The sequence below is a fragment of the Lactuca virosa genome, chromosome 5, assembly GCF_052849685.1.
Source record: "Lactuca virosa cultivar CGN04683 chromosome 5, Lactuca_virosa_CGN04683_v6, whole genome shotgun sequence".
NCBI lineage: Eukaryota > Viridiplantae > Streptophyta > Magnoliopsida > Asterales > Asteraceae > Lactuca > Lactuca virosa.
This window is the reverse complement of record NC_136430.1, coordinates 273,702,667-273,726,144: the sequence shown is the minus strand read 5'-3', so window position 1 is coordinate 273,726,144 and position 23,478 is coordinate 273,702,667. Positions and strand designations below refer to the sequence as shown.

General features: G+C 41.3%; 1 protein-coding gene across 1 annotated transcript; it reads left to right on the top strand.

Annotated features, from left to right (window-relative positions):
* The first annotated feature begins 1,750 nt into the window (after nucleotides 1-1,750).
* On the top strand, nucleotides 1,751-2,518 carry LOC145112755 (uncharacterized). Its single transcript, XM_079048885.1, has one exon. It carries the CDS (start codon nucleotides 1,751-1,753, stop codon nucleotides 2,516-2,518), a length of 768 nt encoding a protein of 255 aa, XP_078905011.1.
* The last annotated feature ends 20,960 nt before the right edge of the window (nucleotides 2,519-23,478 follow it).

Genomic DNA, 23,478 nt, shown 5'->3' with positions numbered 1-23,478 from the left:
TTCAAGTAATTTCAAAAGACTAAAACCCCCATTTTATATTTATTGTTATTCTACAAGTATATTTGTACAACATAGATTATCATAGAGTTATAAAATTGAGCCATTCCCCGTGGATTCGATCTCTTTACCACTATACACTATTTTAGCGTATAACATTTAGGGCATTTATTTTTGTTGGTCTCGACACCCATCAAATTTTGGCGCTGTTGCCGGGACTGGTTTATTTTTAATCAATTTATTTCTCTATGCCCAGATCTCAACGTACAGGTAACTTGATTTACAACCCGAAATTGAAAAAGAAGCAAGGCGTTTGGCGAAGGAAAAACGAGTTGAACGTGGTCAAACTTCTAACCTCCACGGGGACCCGGAGGTTGAAGTCGTTTCATTAAGTGATATAGAACCCAATTCTAGTCCCGACCCTCGCCAAGAAATTCCCGAAACACCACCTCTACAACAAGATCCATCCATATTTGAACCCATCACAATGGCGGACGGAGGAGAAGTTCCCGAAAGAACTTTGAGGCAAATGATGGAGACCGATGTTACACAAACTCCAACCCGCATCAATTACCCGGTTTTGGAAGGAGGTTCGGAATTAAAGTCAAGTCTAGTGCATCACCTCCCGACTTTCCGTGGGTTGGAAAACGAAGACCCACACAAGCATTTGAAGATGTTCCACATTATTTGCACTAGCATGAAGCCACAAGGGTCAACCGATGACCAAATCAAGCTAAGGGCATTCCCCTTTTCATTGGCCGATAGAGCAAAAGATTGGTTATTCTATCTTCCACCGGGGTCGATAAACTCATGGACCGATATGGCAAGAACGTTTCTTGACAAATTCTACCCCGCCTCAAGAGTCTCAAGTCTTAGAAATGAGATTTGTGGAATCCGCCAAGGTCAAAATGAGACCTTTCATGATTATTTGGAGAGATTTAACAACTTGTGCTATGGTTGTCCACAACATCAAATTCCGGAACAACTCCTCATTCAACACTTCTATGAGGGATTGTTACCAATGGAGAGAAGACTAGTTGATGCCTCAAGTGGTGGAGATGTCTTTAGCAAAACTCCACAACAAACAAGACAACTCTTCAACACTATGGCCGCAAATTCACAACATTTTGGTCCACGTCAAGATATAAAGAGAGAGACTCAACAAAAAGTCAATGAAGTGGGAACACCAAGCCTCGGGTCTCAAATCAAAGACTTAACCTCGGTTGTCCAAAAGCTCACCATGGGACAAACACCACAAGTGATGGTTTGTGGAATATGTGCAACAGTGGGACATCCTACGGACATGTGCCCCATTCTTCAAGAAGATGCGGAACACGTAAATGCTGCAGGAGAGTTTCAAAATTACCACAACAAGCCATCCGGTTACCAAAATGCATACAATTCTAGCTGGAGGCCAAATCCCAACATGAGCTACAATCCAAGACCATTGCCCCAAAATGCATTAGTTAGACCTTCCTACCCATCACAACAACCTCAATACCAACACTCCCAACCACATTATCAATCCAAACCACATTACCAACAACCTCCTCAATCCCAATCGAATAACTCCGGAATGTCTCTTGAAGACATTGTCAAATCCTTAGCCACCAGCACCCAACAATTCCAAAAAGAAGCAAACACTAGAATCTCCAATCTGGAAAATCAAATGGGAGATATAGTCGCATCTTTAAATAGGTTGGAAAACCGTGGTAAACTCCCTTCTTAAACTGAAAAGAATCCAAATGTCAGTATGGTTACATTGAGAAGTGGAAGAGAAATCAGAGAAAGTATCCCAAAGGAGGCTTCTAAAGAAGATGAGGGCGAGGTCATCCCAAGTCAAGACACGAAGGAGAAAAGAAAAGGTGAAGTTCCAAGGATGGTCACGCCCATAGTAATTCCACCACCATTTCCCTCCCGACTTGCCCCCTCGAGGAAGAAAGAGGAAGAAAGAGGAATCTTAGACACCCTTCGAAAGGTTGAGGTAAACATTCTGTTGTTAGATGCAATCAAGCAAATCCCAAGGTATGCTAAATTTTTTAAAGAACTTTGCACTAACAAAAGAAAACTTCAAGGACATGAAAAGATTTCAATGAGTGAAAATGTTTTCGCTATTTTACAAAGAAAACTCCCACCAAAATGCAAAGACCCGGGAATGTTTACAGTTCTTTGCAAAATAGGGGATGTCGCTTTTAGTAGCGCCATGCTCGATCTTGGTGCTTCTATTAATGTCATGCCCTATTTGGTATATGAATCGTTAAAAATCGGACCTTTAAATAAAACGGGTGTTACTATACAACTTGCGGACAAATCAAGTGTTATCCCTAGGGGTGTCTTAGAGGATGTTTTAGTACAAGTAAACCAATTGGTTTTTCCGGCGGATTTTTATGTGATTGATTTAGAGGAACAAGCTTCCTCTCAATCGGCTCTAATCTTACTTGGAAGACCATTTTTGAAAACGGCTAAAAAAAAATTGATGTGTATGCGGGTAATCTCACAATGGAATTTGACAGTGAAGTAATTGATTTCAATATTAATAACGCCATGAGATACCCTAGAGAAGTGTCCTCTTTGTATTTTGTTGATACTATTGTGCCTTTAACTCAAAATTTCTTTGAATCTACTAACCAAGAATTGTTAGAGATGAGTAAAGGTCTTGACCAAAGAAGCATGAAAGGGGAGATGAAACGCCATCCTTCAAAACCCGAAATTGATAAAACGATTGACGAGTTGGATACGGGGAAAACTTGCAAAGTTAATGGACATCAATTGAAGCCGTTCTATGAAGGCTTTGATTCAAATGTTCAAGATTTCGTCCATTTGGACGCCCCGAAGTGTTAAGTCAAGAGGGAAGCACGTCTCGCCAAAGACGTTAAAGAGGGGCATTTTTGGAAAGCTATGCTTTCAAATAAACATTTGAAAAAAAAAAAATAATAATAATTTTTTTTTCAAAATAAAGCCCGCGGCTCGAGTACAATTACTGAAGGAGGACATGCGGCCCGCGTAGATGAAATACCAAGCCAGCCCATTCAGCTCCCGCGGCCTACCCGCGACCCGAGCAACACCCGCTCAAGAAGCAGAAGGTTTTCGAGAAGATAGACGCGGCCTGCACGCGGCCCGCGCCTAACCTGCGTGTAGGTCGTTTGACTGATTTCTTGAGCTGTTGACTTTTGTTGACCAAGGGGTTAAATTGTTTGACCAACTAAAAACCGGGCTTGACCTCCATTGACCAAGGATTAAAACACCCTCAACACCCTTCTTCTTCATTCTAAACCCCAAGAACTTCACCATTTTCTCTCTAGAAACTCAAGAACACCATAACCCACTCCTCACAAAAATCAATTTTCCCGGAGTTCTACCGATCGGAATCTCGTGAAACCACCGCCATTCTTCACCATTTTTCATCCTCTACAAACCCCACCCAAAATCCGGTCCGATCCGTGGCCGGAATTCCGGGCGACACCACCACCCACCACCACCTTCTTTCGCGTTTTCTGGCCAACTCCGGCCACCATTGAAGAATCCGAGCACGGGGTTTTGTTTCTCTCCTCAAGGGCTTTCTAATCATAACAATCTTTAAGGAAAAGCTCACGAAAAAAAATTTCCGTCAAATTCCGGGTACCGCCATTCTAATCGACGGAAATTCATCTTCAAGCTCGTTTGAGGGGCTGTTTTAGCGTTTAAAACGTCAAATACGGAGCAAAATTGTAAGCTTGGGGTGCGTCTTGACGAAATCCTTTGGGTGGCACTAATCGTCTAAGCAAATTGGTACTTTCACTCCTTAATCTTGATTATTTGCATTAGTGTTGGAATTGTGTGGTCTTGTTGATAAAAATTTGTCCCAAGAAAATGTCAAAACGTACCAAAACGGGGACAGGAGCTACTTCCTCCAAAGGAGGATCAAAAGGAAAATCAAATAATCCCCCGTTTCGTTTGACAAATCATGAGGATCGAAAGACATATGACTTTCTCGTTTCCAATAAACGACAAGTCAAGTCAACAAAATTCCTCCATAGGGAAACTTTTGACAGTCTTGGAGTACTAGAGGGAGTCCAAACTTTGTTTAACAACATCGGATGGGGACAATTCCTCTATAACCGAGCAGCAACTTGTGTTGAACCTACCTTGGAATTTATCGCCACATTCAACCCCGGTGACGATACTGAAACCGTCACTTTCCAAATGCTCGGCGAGAGACGATCACTACCACATCGGGTCGTGAACGCCTTGATGGGCACTCCCGTGGACAACCTTTATTATCAACAACAACCATGGCCCGAGGACTTCAATGAACATTACTTTTGGCAACAAATTACAAATGAGCAGCAATATTCATCGTTTTCCTCAAAGGCCTCATCCATAATCCATCCATGTTTGTGCCTAGCGCATCGAGTGCTCACATGCACCATTTTTGCCCGAGCCGAAGTGGGACAAATCTCAAAGGCAGAATTATTCTTTCTTTGGTGCATGACTCGTGAGAATGGCCCAAGGCCGGATTTTGCCTCCTTTTTCTTTACCAAATGTTACAACCTAACGACTATGGATAAAGGAGACATCTTCATTGGGGGATTGATCACTCTTCTTGCTTCACGGCCCCCGCTTCAACTTCATCTTTCTACTCTCCCATTTGAGAGGGCTACCGGACCATCCAGCCTTGACGACAACGCACTAAGGCGGATGCAACTCATCCAGGATTCGGTGGTTGGTACCATGTGGATCCTCGACAACCAACCATACATCGTTCTTCCACACGAATATATAGGGTGTTTCGATCCAACCGATCCCGATCAATGGATCATTCCTTCCGACTACCCTCCTCCTGTGGATAATGAAGATGACCAATTCCAACATCCACATCATCAAGCCGAGCCTCAATTCCAGCCACATCAGCAGGGGGGACACGAAGTACCATAATATTTCCCCCCTATGTTCTTTGAACAATTCAACATAATGTTCTCCACGGTACAACGCATCGATACCCAAACGCAGGAGAACACCAGAGCCATGCAAGATGTGGCAACATATGTCGAACGGCTGGAGCAATCATTCCCACCCACTTCCCGCCAGGTCCAAGATATGTGGGACTACCACTATCGCCACGGGCATTTCCCGCCACCCGACCCGCCGATTTAGGTCATTTTCGCCCTTTCCTTAAGCATTGAGGACAATGCTTGTTCTTAAGCTTGGGGTGGGGCACTTCTCTTTTCTTTTATATTTTCATGCATTGTTTTTTAACTAGGTTGCATAACATTTTAGTTTTAAGCTAATTTGCATTCAATTTTTTTTTATAAAATTCCAAAAAGATTTTATTTTCTTCTTTTCTACTTTCTATTTTTACATAACATTAAGCTTAGGGCATTAGCATTCATGCATTTTTTGTTGTCTGTTTATTCTCACCCCCCTTGGATGTCATGGAACAGGTTCATAGTTATTGTATCATTATTGGTCCAGGATCTTGTTGCTATCTCACCCATCGAACCGGGACTACTAGCTGCAGTTTGGGACTTCATACTTGGGATCAGATGCTGGAAGCTTAAAGGGGTAAGTGATCATGGCCAGGTAGTTTTCATGAAGAATTATGCATACAATACTAACAACTGTAGGATATACTATAGCAATGGATGTTCTTAGCCTTGCGGTCACTACCGCTGAGAGGATCACACTTGATCACGTTTGAACCGTTAGGATGAAGCACTGGTGCTTCTCCCCGAATAGAATCCATATCCGGTCTCTTTACATCACCATATCTTTTTGCGATTTTCATAGGATTTTAGAGAGTCTTTTAGTCCGCATATGGAAATTTTTATTACTTTTGAAAAATTGCAAGTTTGAAAAGGAGCTTACATTACATCTTTATGCTCCATACATGGTCATTTTTCACACTTAGACCATTCAGATTATATTACTACCCTTTCGGTTCCACTTACACACTTTTGGGAACCAAATTTTGAGTCAAAAGGGTTTTCTTGTTAAAAACTTCGATTGTTAATACATTACCTTCAATGTGTTTAACCGCAAAAAAAAAAAATAAAAAAAAAAAAATAAAAAAAAAATAATAGCAGGCAAATTTCCAGCTGCAACTATCTTAAATAGGTGACCGGTTCAATTATTGAACAAATTTTCCAACATTTTGGTCACCCGACGTCCGATATTCATTTGTATAGGTTTGTTTTATTGTATATAGATCGAGTTGTTTCTTCGCAAATTGGTGATGTTAGGGAGACTGTCGAGTCGGATACTACAGGAGTTTTGGGCCAACACTAAGTGAACCGATTCCTACAACGGTGTCAGAGCGGTTGAACCCGGTTACACATGAGATTAGCCGAAAGACGTGAGATCAGAGTGTACACTTAAAAGAAGAGCTCCACACGAGCCCATCCAGCTGCTTTCTCCCTACTACAAATGTTCTTCATTGTATGGATGTTCCATTGGGCTGCGACTGCTCATCCCTCCTTACTCACCTAAAGGAGTTGTCCTAGCTGTGGTTTATGGTCCCATTGTCATCGGATGAAAAAAGTTGTAAGATAGCAACAAGATCAATTCTGACCATGTTGACTAACATTGATCAGGTTCCGCGATTCTATCCATTTTTTTTATTTTCCTTAGGATAGTTCATCCCGAGTTCATTTTAGTCTTGTCTTACTTGAGGACAAGTAAGGTTTAATCTTGGGGTGATTTGATAGCTTCATTTTATTTACTTCTTTTTATAGTTTATTTTAGCATATTTCATTCACATTTTAATTAATTTCCATGCATATTTTCCTTTTTGTTATTTTATGACCACTTTCGGGTACTTTCTAGTTTCGTGAGTATAAATGCAGATTTTAAGGAAACTAGCGGAACGGGATCTTTTGGAAAGCAATTGGGCTTGAAGAGCAATGGGGATTTAGTGTTTGATGGCTATGGAGGATCGATGATCAGGAGTTTGAAGAAGCCTCGAGTGATTTGGAAAAGTCAAATTGGGCTCAAATTGAAGAGAACTTGATGAAAAATGGGCTAGAAGCTGATTAGACTCGAAATGGACAAATGGACTAGCTGTGGGAGCCCAAGACAAGAGGAAGCCCAAAACACCTACCCAGGTCATGCGGCCCGCGTAAGAATACCCACGACCCGCGTGAAAGATGTTGATGAGGATCCGACTTTTGACTTGTTGACTCTATTATTGGGTGCTTAGTGGGTATCTTTTGGTAGCTTTTTGAATCCGGAAATTGGTCTTTTTGGCTGGAAAATAGGTGTACTTTTCATGCCCATCCCTCAAATAATTGTTCCTCTTACTATAAAAGGGAGGGAGGACAATGGAAGAAAGACACACAATACACAACCACATACTTAGATACAAATGATGGTATTCTAGTTTCCTTTGAAGATTGGTGTTTCTCTCTTCCATCTATCATTTTGAATAATGTTTGGTATTTCTAAACTCTTTTCTATTTCTTTTGTTATGGCCATGCTTGGCTAAATTCTTATTTGGTTGACTTGGATGTAATTGCTTTAATGTTTTGGTTATTTTGAAGAACTCCATGAACTAGTGTTGAATATCTATGATTATATTTTCTATAAAAACTTCCTTTATGTTTATATTTCTCTAGTCATGAATATTGATATATGAATATTGTTTTGTTGGTTAAATTCTTGACTAAGTAATGGGTCTTCAATTTAACAAGTAACAATTAGTTTAAATGTTTGTTTTCATTTCATTTAAACTAAGAAAACATTTTCTCCATAGTAGTAATGAAAGCAATAGATTACTCTTTGGATTTGGTAACTCTTAAATTCTAATGCTAATTGATTTTCACAAGATTACATGCTTCATTAGTTTTGTGACTTTGATTTAGGAAATGTGCTATGAGCTTCTCTAGTCATTTTAATACAAAAGAAGAGTTAAGGCAAGTTATGCTTATAAATTGCTATAGCCAAGTTAGATCATAAACACAAGTATTGCACCTTCGTATTCTCATGATTATTTAACCAAATGTTCAAGTAATGAAATTCCAATGTCAACCATCTTTCTCTCATTGCTTTTATATCAAATTCTTATTTTTGTTGAATTGTCCACTTAATTCTTAACTTATTTCTAGTTTTATTTCAAGTAATTTCAAAATACTAAAACCCCCATTTTATATTTATTGTTATTCTACAAGTATATTTGTACAACATAGATTATCATAGAGTTATAAAATTGAGCCATTCCCCGTGGATTCGATCCCTTTACCACTATACACTATTTTAGCGTATAACATTTAGGGCATTTATTTTTGTTGGTCTCGACACCCATCAAATTTTGGCGCCGTTGCCGGGGATCGAACCCGGGTCACCCGCGTGACAGGCGGGAATACTTACCACTATACTATTGATAGCTTCATTTTATTTACTTCTTTTTATAGTTTATTTTAGCATATTTCATTCACATTTTAATTAATTTCCATGTATATTTTCCTTTTTGTTATTTTATGACCCCTTTCGGGTACTTTCTAGTTTCGTGAGTATAAAGGCAGATTTTAAGGAAACTAGCGGAACGGGATCTTTTGGAAAGCAATTGGGCTTGAAGAGCAATGGGGATTTAGTGTTTGATGGCTATGGAGGATCGATGATCAGGAGTTTGAAGAAGCCTCGAGTGATTTGGAAAAGTCAAATTGGGCTCAAATTGAAGAGAACTTGAACACAAATGGGTAGAAGCTGATTAGACTCGAAATGGACCAATGGACTAGCTGTGGGAGCCCAAGACAAGAGGAAGCCCAAAACACCTTCCCAGGTCACGCGGCTCGCGTAAGAATACCCGCGACCCGCGTGAAAGATGCTGATGAGGATCCGACTTTTGACTTGTTGACTCTATTATTGGGTGCTTAGTGGGTATCTTTTGGTGGCTTTTTGAATCCGGAAATTGGTCTTTTTGGCTGGAAAATAGGTGTACTTTTCATGCCCATCCCTCAAATAATTGCTCCTCTTACTATAAAAGGGAGGGAGGACAATGGAAGAAAGACACACAATACACAACCACATACTTAGATACAAATGATGGTATTCTAGTTTCCTTTGAAGATTGATGTTTCTCTCTTCCATCTATCATTTTGAATAATGTTTGGTATTTCTAAACTCTTTTCTATTTCTTTTGTTATGGCCATGCTTGGCTAAATTCTTATTTGGTTGACTTGGATGTAATTGCTTTAATGTTTTGGTTATTTTGAAGAACTCCATGAACTAGTGTTGAATATCTATGATTATATTTTCTATAAAAACTTCCTTTATGTTTATATTTCTCTAGTCATGAATATTGATATATGAATATTGTTTTGTTGGTTAAATTCTTGACTAAGTAATGGGTCTTCAATTTAACAAGTAACAATTAGTTTAAATGTTTGTTTTCATTTCATTTAAACTAAGAAAACATTTTCTCCATAGTAGTAATGAAAGCAATAGATTACTCTTTGGATTTGGTAAATCTTAAATTCTAATGCTAATTGATTTTCACAAGATTACATGCTTCATTAGTTTTGTGACTTTGATTTAGGAAATGTGCTATGAGCTTCTCTAGTCATTTTAATACAAAAGAAGAGTTGAGGCAAGTTATGCTTATAAATTGCTATAGCCAAGTTAGATCATAAACACAAGTATTGCACCTTCGTATTCTCATGATTATTTAACCAAATGTTCAAGTAATGAAATTCCAATGTCAACCATCTTTCTCTCATTGATTTTATATCAAATTCTTATTTTTGTTGAATTGTCCACTTAATTCTTAACTTATTTCTAGTTTTATTTCAAGTAATTTCAAAAGACTAAAACCACCATTTTATATTTATTGTTATTCTACAAGTATATTTGTACAACATAGATTATCATAGAGTTATAAAATTGAGCCATTCCCCGTGGATTCGATCCCTTTACCACTATACACTATTTTAGCGTATAACATTTAGGGCATTTATTTTTGTTGGTCTCGACACCCATCACCTAGATCCTTCCTTTGTGCAAGATAAGGCCTTAGATCACTCAAAACACCACACCCATGAGTTTACGGCCGTAAACTCATGGGGGATGTGGTCTAGAAACCGTAAACTCCCCTAAGGGTTTACACTTGAAGAGTAAACCCTCCTAACTAGGTCATACACTCCTTAAATGCAACCCGTATCATTCCTAACACTTGGAATCAAGTGTTTTCTCGCATTAGAGTGTGTTTACTTGTTTGATTAGTAGATTAAAGACTAATTAGATACAATTATGTATCACCTCATGTTACTTAGGACCCTTGCGTGTGTTCAAGTCCTAAGTTGTCTTCTAGCATCCCTACCGACACATTCTCGTTAGGTGAGTTCACACCCCTATACCTTTTCCACGTTTTTCATGTTTTCAAGGGGGGAATACAAGCAAATCATAAAAGTTTTAATAACTTAAAAACTGATGTAATTATATGAATTTCTGATAAACTTTAGACACTGTATCCCTTCTGTAAAATGCGGAGCATAAGGGACGTTTTTCTGAATATAATTACATAATTTTCGAATAGCAAAGAAACTAATCAAATCATGCAAATTATTACGGGAATAATTTGGGATCTTTATTACTTGTTTTACGAATTCGGATTTCATGCAAAGCCAATATACATAAACTATGACCGATTTAGTTTATCCATGTCTAATCTAAGAGTATCATGCTAAATAATTATGTTGTATTTAATTATTTATACTCTACTATATTTCAAACAAATTCGAAACTCGAGAACGATTAAATCATCCGTAAATTAATTAATACTAGCTTGTGAGACTTGTCTTCGTTATGCCCTTCGGGGTACCAATAAATCCTCTCCGGAAGTATAACCAGAGTCTCCTGGAGGGAGAACGTGAAATTTGTGGATAGATCTATTCGGGACTGACAATCCCACACCTAAACTGCTGGCTACAGTTTGGCGGGCATGCCTGGGGTGACAAATTTTGGATATCGAACGACGCCTGAAGAACGTCAAGGAGGTCGCGGGTCATATCAGTATGGTTATACGGCTCACAATATGTATTAAACAGACTAACTTGGTCACAGATTTTCTTGCTTTATTTCTACTATAGTTTTATGTATTAAAACTACCTACTTTCGTACTGGATGGTATTCCAGAGCTCTAAACCTATCGTTTTGTGTATTAAAACTACCTACTTTCATACTGGATGGTATTCCAGAGCTCTAAACCTATAGTTTTATGTATTAAAACTACTTACTTTCGTACTGGAAGGGGATTCTAGGGTCATAACTTATGGTTTTCTTATCTGATTCAAATCAACTTACATGTTAGAAAATATGGGATTTTCTGGGAAAAACATGCCTATGTATTTCATAACTCAGTAACGATGGCTTTTCGATATTACAGCAAATCTTTACAAAAGGAAATGAATTATTTATCACTGGATTAAATAAACGATTTTTCCTTAACAAAATACGCTTATGAACTCACCAGCTTTATGCTGATATTTTGAAAACTGCTTGTATTCTCAGGTTCTCATTAGACAGGTATCCCGTTACTTTTGGAGAAGACGGAGCGTATAGAAGTCTCGTCTTTACTTTTGTTCTAACTAATGTATCTATGAAACTTGTGGTACTTTGTTTTCAAACGAATGTAATTATTTCTATGTAATGCAATGGTTGTGTTTACTATGCTTACTATGTTCATTGGTTGTGATACTACACATGACGTCCTCCGCCCCGGAACGTTTCCGCCGTCGGTTTCGGGGTGTGACAGATTGGTATCAGAGCCCTTGTTTATAGTGAAGTAAGTATACCGAACCTTACATGGTATACAACTATAAACACTAAGGGGCCTAAGTGCTCTAAACTAAAAGTATGCTTTCAAAATATAATTATTTTTACAAAAGAATACAAGTATACCCGAGTACCAAAATCCGTGTTATAAGTGAATCGAAAACAAAAGTATTTGGATGTTGAGCACTACGGTTAAACCTGGGCAGTTATGTAATCATGTCTAGGGTCAATATAGCCTGATCAACTATATTCATTCGAGATATGACCAACATGTGCTTGGGAGTGACTTTGGTGTTGCAACAGGCCTAAAACTTACCTAATATCCATTCAACTCAAAATACTATAGGAGTATTTTAGTCCAACCCGAAAACATTGTAGAAATTCTTTCCGAAGTGTTGCTACTCATTCCTTGCTTAGCGATAGCTTACTTGCTTTAGTAACTTTTCCTGCTCTATCGCTTAGTAGAACACTCTAACAATCCTTATGAGATATATCCTTGCTTTATATCTCCTGATTCGATTCCAGAAGACTTACCATTCTCTTCTTCCTGATTGTTTTAGAACAAGATGCCTCCCCGAAGAAGATCTACCAGAAGGAACCACGACGCTCCACCACCTCCACCGCCGCCTCAATTTGATCCTGTCATGTTCCAGGCAGCTGTTACTGCTGCCGTGGCTGCCGCAATGTCACAAATGAATCCCGGCGGATCAGGCGGGCAAGGGAGTGGTACTCGTTCCCAAAATCATGAAGGTGGTCAGGAACACCAGAAAGAATGCTCTTATAAGGACTTCATGAACGCAAAACCCACATCTTTCGATGGCAAGGGAGGTGTCATTGCCTTGACTCAATGGTTCGAAAAGATTGAGTCCATATTCGAAATTTGCGCAGTTTCCGAAGCCAACAAAGTGAAATACGCCGCTTGCACTTTCCTCAATAAAGCATTAACCTGGTGGAACGTCCGGGTCAAGTCCTTAACTTTACCGGTGGCGAATGCTATGGGTTGGACAAGCCTGAAGGAACTTATGATAGCTCAGTACTACCCTCGGGGCGAGATGCAGAAACTTGAACATGAACTTTGGACCCTGAAGATGAAGGGTTGCGACATTGCTTCCTACACCTCTAGGTTTGAAGACCTAAGCCTCCTTTGTCCGGGAATGATTTCTCCGGAAAGAAAAAAGATTGAACGATTCATTTGGGGGCTGACCCAGCCAACCAAGGGAAATGTCCTGTCTGCAAAGCCAAGTACCTTTGATAGCGCTAAATGCTTGGCGCAAGCTCTGATTGATCATAGCGACGATCCCGAGGAAATAGTCACCGCTTCTGAATAGGCTAAAGGGAGCGGTGAAGATAAAAAGAAATTCTGGAACAAACGAAAGGGTCAGGGTTCGCAAGGACCCTCGAAGAAACAACAAACTGTGGCAGTTCACGCTGCTACAACTCCTACCGCCACTCCTGCAACTCGAACTCCTACCAGTGGATACACTGCCACCCTTCCCTGGTGCGACAAGTGCAGTTACCACCATCGTACTTCCGGGCCATGTCATGAGAAGCTCTACAACAGTTGTGGTAAAAAGGGCCATCTGGCTCGAGACTGCAGAAAACCAGTTCAGCAAGCTACTCAGGCGTCTGGAGGCGGTGTTGGTCGAGCCTGCTATAACTGTGGGCAGGTTGGGCATTTTAAAAGGGACTGCCCCAAAGCAACAACAACCAACAACACTGGGAGAATCCTAACTATGGGACAAGAGGAGGCCATGGCTGACCCTACTATTGTGACGGGTACGTTCCTCCTCGACAACTCTTCTACATGCATTCTTTTCGATTCTGGTGCTGAAAGAAGTTTTGTTAGTCATGCATTCAAAGAATTCCTTAAACATAAATCCCAACCATTAACCGAAAAGTTTACCGTCGAAATGGCTAACGGTGAGAAAGAGAGTGTTAACGAGATATATATAGGTTGTACCCTTACTCTGAATGACCGTTCATTTCCCATTGACCTCATGCCTGTCTCCATAAAAAGCTTCGATGTCATCATTGGCATGGATTGGTTGAGCGACAATCATGCTGATATCCTTTGTTTCGAAAAAGCTATCCGTCTCAATCTTTCCTCGGATGAAACTCTTGTAATCTACGGTGATAAACTCAGTTCAAACCTTCGCATCATTTCATGCATCAAAGCTCGGAAACTCCTGCGGAAGGAGTGTTATGCATTCTTAGCCCATGTCGTTAACGAAAAGCAGGAAGCTAAAGACCTCGAGAGCATTCCTGAAGTCTGCAACTTTCCCGATGTCTTTCCAGAAGATCTCCCAGGAATCCCTCCTGAACACCAAGTGGAGTTTCGTATCGACTTAGTCCCCGGAGCTACCCCCGTAGCCAAATCTCTTTACCGCTTAGCACCGGCAGAGATGCAAGAGTTATCCGGTCAGCTCAATGAGCTGCTCAACAAAGGATTCATCAGACCGATTTCCTCGCCATGGGGAGCCCCGATCTTATTTGTGAAAAAGAAAGATGGATCCTTTCGAATGTGTATCGATTATCGGGAGCTGAATAAGCTCACAATCAAAAACCGTTATCCTCTTCCTCGAATCGACGACCTTTTCGATCAACTTCAAGGGGCCAGCTACTTTTCCAAAATCGATTTAAGATCAGGGTACCATCAGCTACGAGTCCATGAAGGTGATGTTCCTAAAACAGCCTTTTGGACTCGATATGGCCACTACGAGTTCGTAGTCATGCCCTTCGGTCTAACCAACGCACCGGCAGTGTTCATGGATCTGATGAACTGGGTGTGTCGTCCCTTTCTGGACAAGTTCGTTATCGTGTTCATTGATGACATACTTATCTATTCCAGAAGCGAAGAAGATCACAAACAGCACTTGAGGTTAGTGTTGGAAACTCTTAGATCGGAGAAACTGTACGCGAAATTCTCCAAGTGTGAATTCTGGATTCGGAAGGTAACTTTCCTTGGTCACGTGGTAAGCGAGGAAGGCATACACGTGGATCCTTCCAAGATCAAAGCGATAGAAAACTGGTCAGCACCGAAGACACCCACCGAAATCCGTCAATTCTTGGGTCTCGCTGGGTACTATCGCAGATTCATCCAAAATTTCTCCAGAATTGCCAAACCCTTAACCACTCTGAAAGGTGTACCCTTTTGTCGGAGTGAAAAGCAAGACACTGCGTTCCAAACATTGAAGCAAGCCTTGTGCAGCGCACCTGTTCTGTCCCTGCCCGAAGGGACGGAGGACTTCGTTGTCTACTGCGATGCGTCCAATCAAGGTCTCGGTTGTGTTCTGATGCAACGAGGTAAGGTCATCGCCTATGCCTCAAGACAACTGAAGGTACACGAAGTCAACTACACGACGCACGACCTAGAACTAGGAGCAGTGGTCTTCGCATTGAAAATATGGAGACATTATCTCTACGGAACTAAGTGCACCATCTTCACTGACCATAAAAGTCTACAGCACATCCTCGACCAGAAGGAGATGGGTTGAACTACTCAACGACTACGAGTGTGAAATCCGCTACCATCCCGGCAAGGCCAATGTGGTGGCAGATGCCCTCAGCCGGAAGGAGTACTCAGGTCGTAAAGTGAAGGCACTGACTATGACTATCCATTCCTACTTATCCGTGCAAATCAAAGAGGCTCAGTTGGAAGCCTTAAGACCAGAAAACATGTCAGGCGAAGCCCTGAGAAGAATGGATAAAAATCTGGAGATCAGAAGTGACGGAGTCTATTGTTTCATGAACCGAATCTGGACCCCAAAGTTCGGAGGTTTCAGGGAGGTTGTCATGAACGAAGCTCACAATACTAGATACTCCGTGCACCCAGGTTCGGATAAGATGTACCTGGATCTCAAGAAACTATACTGGTGGCCAAATATGAAATCCGAAATCGCTACCTTCGTGGGCAAGTGCCTGACTTGCGCCAAGGTGAAAGTCGAATATCAAAAACCCTCCGGTCTACTCCATCAACCCGAAATACCTGAATGGAAGTGGGAGAGGATTACTATGGATTTAATTACCAAATTACCCAGATCTCCGAGTGGGTACGACACCATTTGGGTAATTGTCGACCGATTAACCAAATCCGCTCACTTCCTTCCTATCAAAGAAAACTTCAAAATGGAGAGACTCACGTGAATCTACATCCAAGAGGTAGTCCGACTGCACGGTGTACCAGTGTCCATCATTTCCGATCGGGATAGCAGGTTCACTTCCAGATTCTGGTAGTCACTACAGAAGGCCCTTGGAACTAAGCTGGATATGAGCACATCTTACCATCCTCAAACAGATGGACAGAGTGAGAGAACCATCCAAACCTTGGATGACATGTTGAGAGCCTGCGTCATCGACTTCGGCGCGTCATGGGATACTCATCTTCCATTGGTCGAATTTTCTTATAACAACAACTACCATACCAGCATCAAGGCTGCGCCCTTCGAAGCTCTCTATGGCCGGAAGTGCAGATCCCCTCTGTGCTGGGCTGAAGTGGGCGACACACAGCTGGTCAAGGGATAAGTCCCTGACAGCACTCTCACTGGTCCAGAAATCATCCGCAAAACCACCGAAAAGATCGTACAAATCCGAGAACGACTTAAGGCCTCCGAAGACAGACAAAAGAGCTACGCCGATAAACGACGAAAACCCTTGGAATTCCAGGTTGGAGACCGTGTCTTGTTGAAAGTCTCACCCTGGAAGGGCATGATACGCTTTGGAAAGCGTGGAAAGCTTAACCCGAGATACATAGGACCTTTCGAGATCCTAGCCAGGATCGGTCCCGTAGCCTACAAACTCCGACTACATCACGAACTTAGCAATATCCATCCTGTCTTCCACGTCTCAAATCTTAAAAAGTGTCTTTCTGGTGAGACCCTTGTGATTCCTCTTGATGAGATCGAAATCAACGAAAATATGAACTTCGTGGAAGAACCAATCGAAATCATGGATCGAGAGATCAAACGAACGAAACAAAGCCGCATCCCGATAGTGAAGGTTCGCTGGAATGCCAAGCGGGGGCCCAAATTCACTTGGGAACGCGAAGACTCGATGAAACAGAAATATCCGCATCTCTTTCAAATTCCATGATTTGTATCTTTGTTTTAAATTTCGGGACGAAATTTCCTCTAACGGGGGGATGATGTGACAACCCGGAATTTATTCCGTCACCGTAACCCACTTCCGTTAATAAAATTTATTTTATTATTAAAGTTGTCCGTTAACTTTCAAATTAAATAACTTATTTAGAATTATTATTATAATTTCTTATGTGTCGGAACGAAATAATATCAAGTGAAACACTCCTAATAATCTTTTTTAGAATTTCTAGATTACGACTAAGACGGGTAATGGTTAGTTGCCCGGGTAAAATATTTAACTCCGTTTAATGTCGGTATTGGGTGTATCCCCATCGGGCCACTAACTCTAGATCTATATAAAAGTTGAGTGGGCACTTTTGAGCCTTTTTCCCACCTTGAACTTTCTCTCTCTATATCCCCTCTCTAAAAATCAGAATTTCTCTCCAAGAATCATCCTTTCAAGCTCCAAAATTGTAAGTGATCCTTCCTAACTAGTTGTTTAACATATCATACATGCAAATCCATGTCTTAAGCTCTCAAAATCATCAAGAACTCGTGTTTACGGTTTGGGGAGCCTCCCAAAACCGTAAACTCCCACAAAGGGGGTTTTTGAAGTCCCAAAACCCTTTCAAACCTCTTCTAGTGCTTAGATACTTACATGCATGGAGTTTGAACCACAAAATCATGTCTTTTGGAGTATGAACATGAGTTTACGGTTCTTGAATGTTCAAGAACCGTAAACACCCTTTAATGGGGGTTTTGATGCCCCTTAACCCCTCCAATGCATGTCTAATGGCCTTGAAACTTGCTTGAATGATCTTAGAACCCTAAAACAAGTCCAAAGAAGTGTAAACATGAGTTTACGGTTTGGGAACATCTCCCAAAATCGTAAACACCTCCCAAGGGTGTTTAAGTGCCCTTAACACCTTGCATGGCTTACCTTTGAGTCTAGAACCTTGCATGCAAAGTCTACAACCACCAAAACACTTGGAAAATGGACAAACATGGACAAAGATAGGTTTACGGCCGTAAACCCATGTGTTTACGACCGTAAACTCCTCAAGGAGTGGTTCAGAAACCGTAAACTCCATTCCCTAAGTCATTTCATGTCCCGATCACTTCCTAAGCCCTTAAATCAACCCTAGATCCTTCCTTTGTGCAAGATAAGGCCTTGGATCACTCAAAACACCACACCCATGAGTTTACGGCCGTAAACTCATGGGGGATGTGGTCTAGAAACCGTAAACTCCCCTAAGGGTTTACACTTGAAGAGTAAACCCTCCTAACTAGGTCATACACTCCTTAAATGCAACCCGTATCATTCCTAACACTTGGAATCAAGTGTTTTCTCGCATTAGAGTGTGTTTACTTGTTTGATTAGTAGATTAAAGACTAATTAGATACAATTATGTATCACCTCATGTTACTTAGGACCCTTGCGTGTGTTCAAGTCCTAAGTTGTCTTCTAGCATCCCTACCGGCACATTCTCGTTAGGTGAGTTCACACCCCTATACCTTTTCCACGTTTTTCATGTTTTCAAGGGGGGAATACAAGCAAATCATAAAAGTTTTAATAACTTAAAAACTGATGTTCTGATAAACTTTAGACACTGTATCCCTTCTGTAAAATGCGGAGCATAAGGGACGTTTTTCTGAATATAATTACATAATTTTCGAATAGCAAAGAAACTAATCAAATCATGCAAATTATTACGGGAATAATTTGGGATCTTTATTACTTGTTTTACGAATTCGGATTTCATGCAAAGCCAATATACATAAACTATGACCGATTTAGTTTATCCATGTCTAATCTAAGAGTATCATGCTAAATAATTATGTTGTATTTAATTATTTATACTCTACTATATTTCAAACAAATTCGAAACTCGAGAACGATTAAATCATCCGTAAATTAATTAATACTAGCTTGTGAGACTTGTCTTCGTTATGCCCTTCGGGGTACCAATAAATCCTCTCCGGAAGTATAACCAGAGTCTCCTGGAGGGAGAACGTGAAATTTGTGGATAGATCTATTCGGGACTGACAATCCCACACCTAAACTGCTGGCTACAGTTTGGCGGGCATGCCTGGGGTGACAAATTTTGGATATCGAACGACGCCTGAAGAACGTCAAGGAGGTCGCGGGTCATATCAGTATGGTTATACGGCTCACAATATGTATTAAACAGACTAACTTGGTCACAGATTTTCTTGCTTTATTTCTACTATAGTTTTATGTATTAAAACTACCTACTTTCGTACTGGATGGTATTCCAGAGCTCTAAACCTATCGTTTTGTGTATTAAAACTACCTACTTTCATACTGGATGGTATTCCAGAGCTCTAAACCTATAGTTTTATGTATTAAAACTACTTACTTTCGTACTGGAAGGGGATTCTAGGGTCATAACTTATGATTTTCTTATCTGATTCAAATCAACTTACATGTTAGAAAATATGGGATTTTCTGGGAAAAACATGCCTATGTATTTCATAACTCAGTAACGATGGCTTTTCGATATTACAGCAAATCTTTACAAAAGGAAATGAATTATTTATCACTGGATTAAATAAACGATTTTTCCTTAACAAAATACGCTTATGAACTCACCAGCTTTATGCTGATATTTTGAAAACTGCTTGTATTCTCAGGTTCTCATTAGACAGGTATCCCGTTACTTTTGGAGAAGACGGAGCGTATAGAAGTCTCGTCTTTACTTTTGTTCTAACTAATGTATCTATGAAACTTGTGGTACTTTGTTTTCAAACGAATGTAATTATTTCTATGTAATGCAATGGTTGTGTTTACTATGCTTACTATGTTCATTGGTTGTGATACTACACATGACGTCCTCCGCCCCGGAACGTTTCCGCCGTCGGTTTCGGGGTGTGACAGATTGGTATCAGAGCCCTTGTTTATAGTGAAGTAAGTATACCGAACCTTACATGGTATACAACTATAAACACTAAGGGGCCTAAGTGCTCTAAACTAAAAGTATGCTTTCAAAATATAATTATTTTTACAAAAGAATACAAGTATACCCGAGTACCAAAATCCGTGTTATAAGTGAATCGAAAACAAAAGTATTTGGATGTTGAGCACTACGGTTAAACCTGGGCAGTTATGTAATCATGTCTAGGGTCAATATAGCCTGATCAACTATATTCATTCGAGATATGACCAACATGTGCTTGGGAGTGACTTTGGTGTTGCAACAGGCCTAAAACTTACCTAATATCCATTCAACTCAAAATACTATAGGAGTATTTTAGTCCAACCCGAAAACATTGTAGAAATTCTTTCCGAAGTGTTGCTACTCATTCCTTGCTTAGCGATAGCTTACTTGCTTTAGTAACTTTTCCTGCTCTATCGCTTAGTAGAACACTCTAACAATCCTTATGAGATATATCCTTGCTTTATATCTCCTGATTCGATTCCAGAAGACTTACCATTCTCTTCTTCCTGATTGTTTTAGAACAAGATGCCTCCCCGAAGAAGATCTACCAGAAGGAACCACGACGCTCCACCACCTCCACCGCCGCCTCAATTTGATCCTGTCATGTTCCAGGCAGCTGTTACTGCTGCCGTGGCTGCCGCAATGTCACAAATGAATCCCGGCGGATCAGGCGGGCAAGGGAGTGGTACTCGTTCCCAAAATCATGAAGGTGGTCAGGAACACCAGAAAGAATGCTCTTATAAGGACTTCATGAACGCAAAACCCACATCTTTCGATGGCAAGGGAGGTGTCATTGCCTTGACTCAATGGTTCGAAAAGATTGAGTCCATATTCGAAATTTGCGCAGTTTCCGAAGCCAACAAAGTGAAATACGCCGCTTGCACTTTCCTCAATAAAGCATTAACCTGGTGGAACGGCCGGGTCAAGTCCTTAACTTTACCGGTGGCGAATGCTATGGGTTGGACAAGCCTGAAGGAACTTATGATAGCTCAGTACTACCCTCGGGGCGAGATGCAGAAACTTGAACACGAACTTTGGACCCTGAAGATGAAGGGTTGCGACATTGCTTCCTACACCTCTAGGTTTGAAGACCTAAGCCTCCTTTGTCCGGGAATGATTTCTCCGGAAAGAAAAAAGATTGAACGATTCATTTGGGGGCTGACCCAGCCAACCAAGGGAAATGTCCTGTCTGCAAAGCCAAGTACCTTTGATAGCGCTAAATGCTTGGCGCAAGCTCTGATTGATCATAGCGACGATCCCGAGGAAATAGTCACCGCTTCTGAATAGGCTAAAGGGAGCGGTGAAGATAAAAAGAAATTCTGGAACAAACGAAAGGGTCAGGGTTCGCAAGGACCCTCGAAGAAACAACAAACTGTGGCAGTTCACACTGCTACAACTCCTACCACCACTCCTGCAACTCGAACTCCTACCAGTGGATACACTGCCACCCTTCCCTGGTGCGACAAGTGCAGTTACCACCATCGTACTTCCGGGCCATGTCATGAGAAGCTCTACAACAGTTGTGGTAAAAAGGGCCATCTGGCTCGAGACTGCAGAAAACCAGTTCAGCAAGCTACTCAGGCGTCTGGAGGCGGTGTTGGTCGAGCCTGCTATAACTGTGGGCAGGTTGGGCATTTTAAAAGGGACTGCCCCAAAGCAACAACAACCAACAACACTGGGAGAATCCTAACTATGGGACAAGACGAGGCCATGGCTGACCCTACTATTGTGACGGGTACGTTCCTCCTCGACAACTCTTCTACATGCATTCTTTTCGATTCTGGTGCTGAAAGAAGTTTTGTTAGTCATGCATTCAAAGAATTCCTTAAACATAAATCCCAACCATTAACCGAAAAGTTTACCGTCGAAATGGCTAACGGTGAGAAAGAGAGTGTTAACGAGATATATATAGGTTGTACCCTTACTCTGAATGACCGTTCATTTCCCATTGACCTCATGCCTGTCTCCATAAAAAGCTTCGATGTCATCATTGGCATGGATTGGTTGAGCGACAATCATGCTGATATCCTTTGTTTCGAAAAAGCTATCCGTCTCAATCTTTCCTCGGATGAAACTCTTGTAATCTACGGTGATAAACTCAGTTCAAACCTTCGCATCATTTCATGCATCAAAGCTCGGAAACTCCTGTGGAAGGAGTGTTATGCATTCTTAGCCCATGTCGTTAACGAAAAGCAGGAAGCTAAAGACCTCGAGAGCATTCCTGAAGTCTGCAACTTTCCCGATGTCTTTCCAGAAGATCTCCCAGGAATCCCTCCTGAACACCAAGTGGAGTTTCGTATCGACTTAGTCCCCGGAGCTACCCCCGTAGCCAAATCTCTTTACCGCTTAGCACCGACAGAGATGCAAGAGTTATCCGGTCAGCTCAATGAGCTGCTCAGCAAAGGATTCATCAGACCGATTTCCTCGCCATGGGGAGCCCCGATCTTATTTGTGAAAAAGAAAGATGGATCCTTTCGAATGTGTATCGATTATCGGGAGCTGAATAAGCTCACAATCAAAAACCGTTATCCTCTTCCTCGAATCGACGACCTTTTCGATCAACTTCAAGGGGCCAACTACTTTTCCAAAATCGATTTAAGATCAGGGTACCATCAGCTACGAGTCCATGAAGGTGATGTTCCTAAAACAGCCTTTTGGACTCGATATGGCCACTACGAGTTCGTAGTCATGCCCTTCGGTCTAACCAACGCACCGGCAGTGTTCATGGATCTGATGAACTGGGTGTGTCGTCCCTTTCTGGACAAGTTCGTTATCGTGTTCATTGATGACATACTTATCTATTCCAGAAGCGAAGAAGATCACAAACAGCACTTGAGGTTAGTGTTGGAAACTCTTAGATCGGAGAAACTGTACGCGAAATTCTCCAAGTGTGAATTCTGGATTCGGAAGGTAACTTTCCTTGGTCACGTGGTAAGCGAGGAAGGCATACACGTGGATCCTTCCAAGATCAAAGCGATAGAAAACTGGTCAGCACCGAAGACACCCACCGAAATCCATCAATTCTTGGGTCTCGCTGGGTACTATCGCAGATTCATCCAAAATTTCTCCAGAATTGCCAAACCCTTAACCACTCTGAAAGGTGTACCCTTTTGTCGGAGTGAAAAGCAAGACACTGCGTTCCAAACATTGAAGCAAGCCTTGTGCAGCGCACCTGTTCTGTCCCTGCCCGAAGGGACGGAGGACTTCGTTGTCTACTGCGATGCGTCCAATCAAGGTCTCGGTTGTGTTCTGATGCAACGAGGTAAGGTCATCGCCTATGCCTCAAGACAACTGAAGGTACACGAAGTCAACTACACGACGCACGACCTAGAACTAGGAGCAGTGGTCTTCGCATTGAAAATATGGAGACATTATCTCTACGGAACTAAGTGCACCATCTTCACTGACCATAAAAGTCTACAGCACATCCTCGACCAGAAGGAGCTGAACATGAGACAACGGAGATGGGTTGAACTACTCAACGACTACGAGTGTGAAATCCGCTACCATCCCGGCAAGGCCAATGTGGTGGCAGATGCCCTCAGCCGGAAGGAGTACTCAGGTCGTAAAGTGAAGGCACTGACTATGACTATCCATTCCTACTTATCCGTGCAAATCAAAGAGGCTCAGTTGGAAGCCTTAAGACCAGAAAACATGTCAGGCGAAGCCCTGAGAAGAATGGATAAAAATCTGGAGATCAG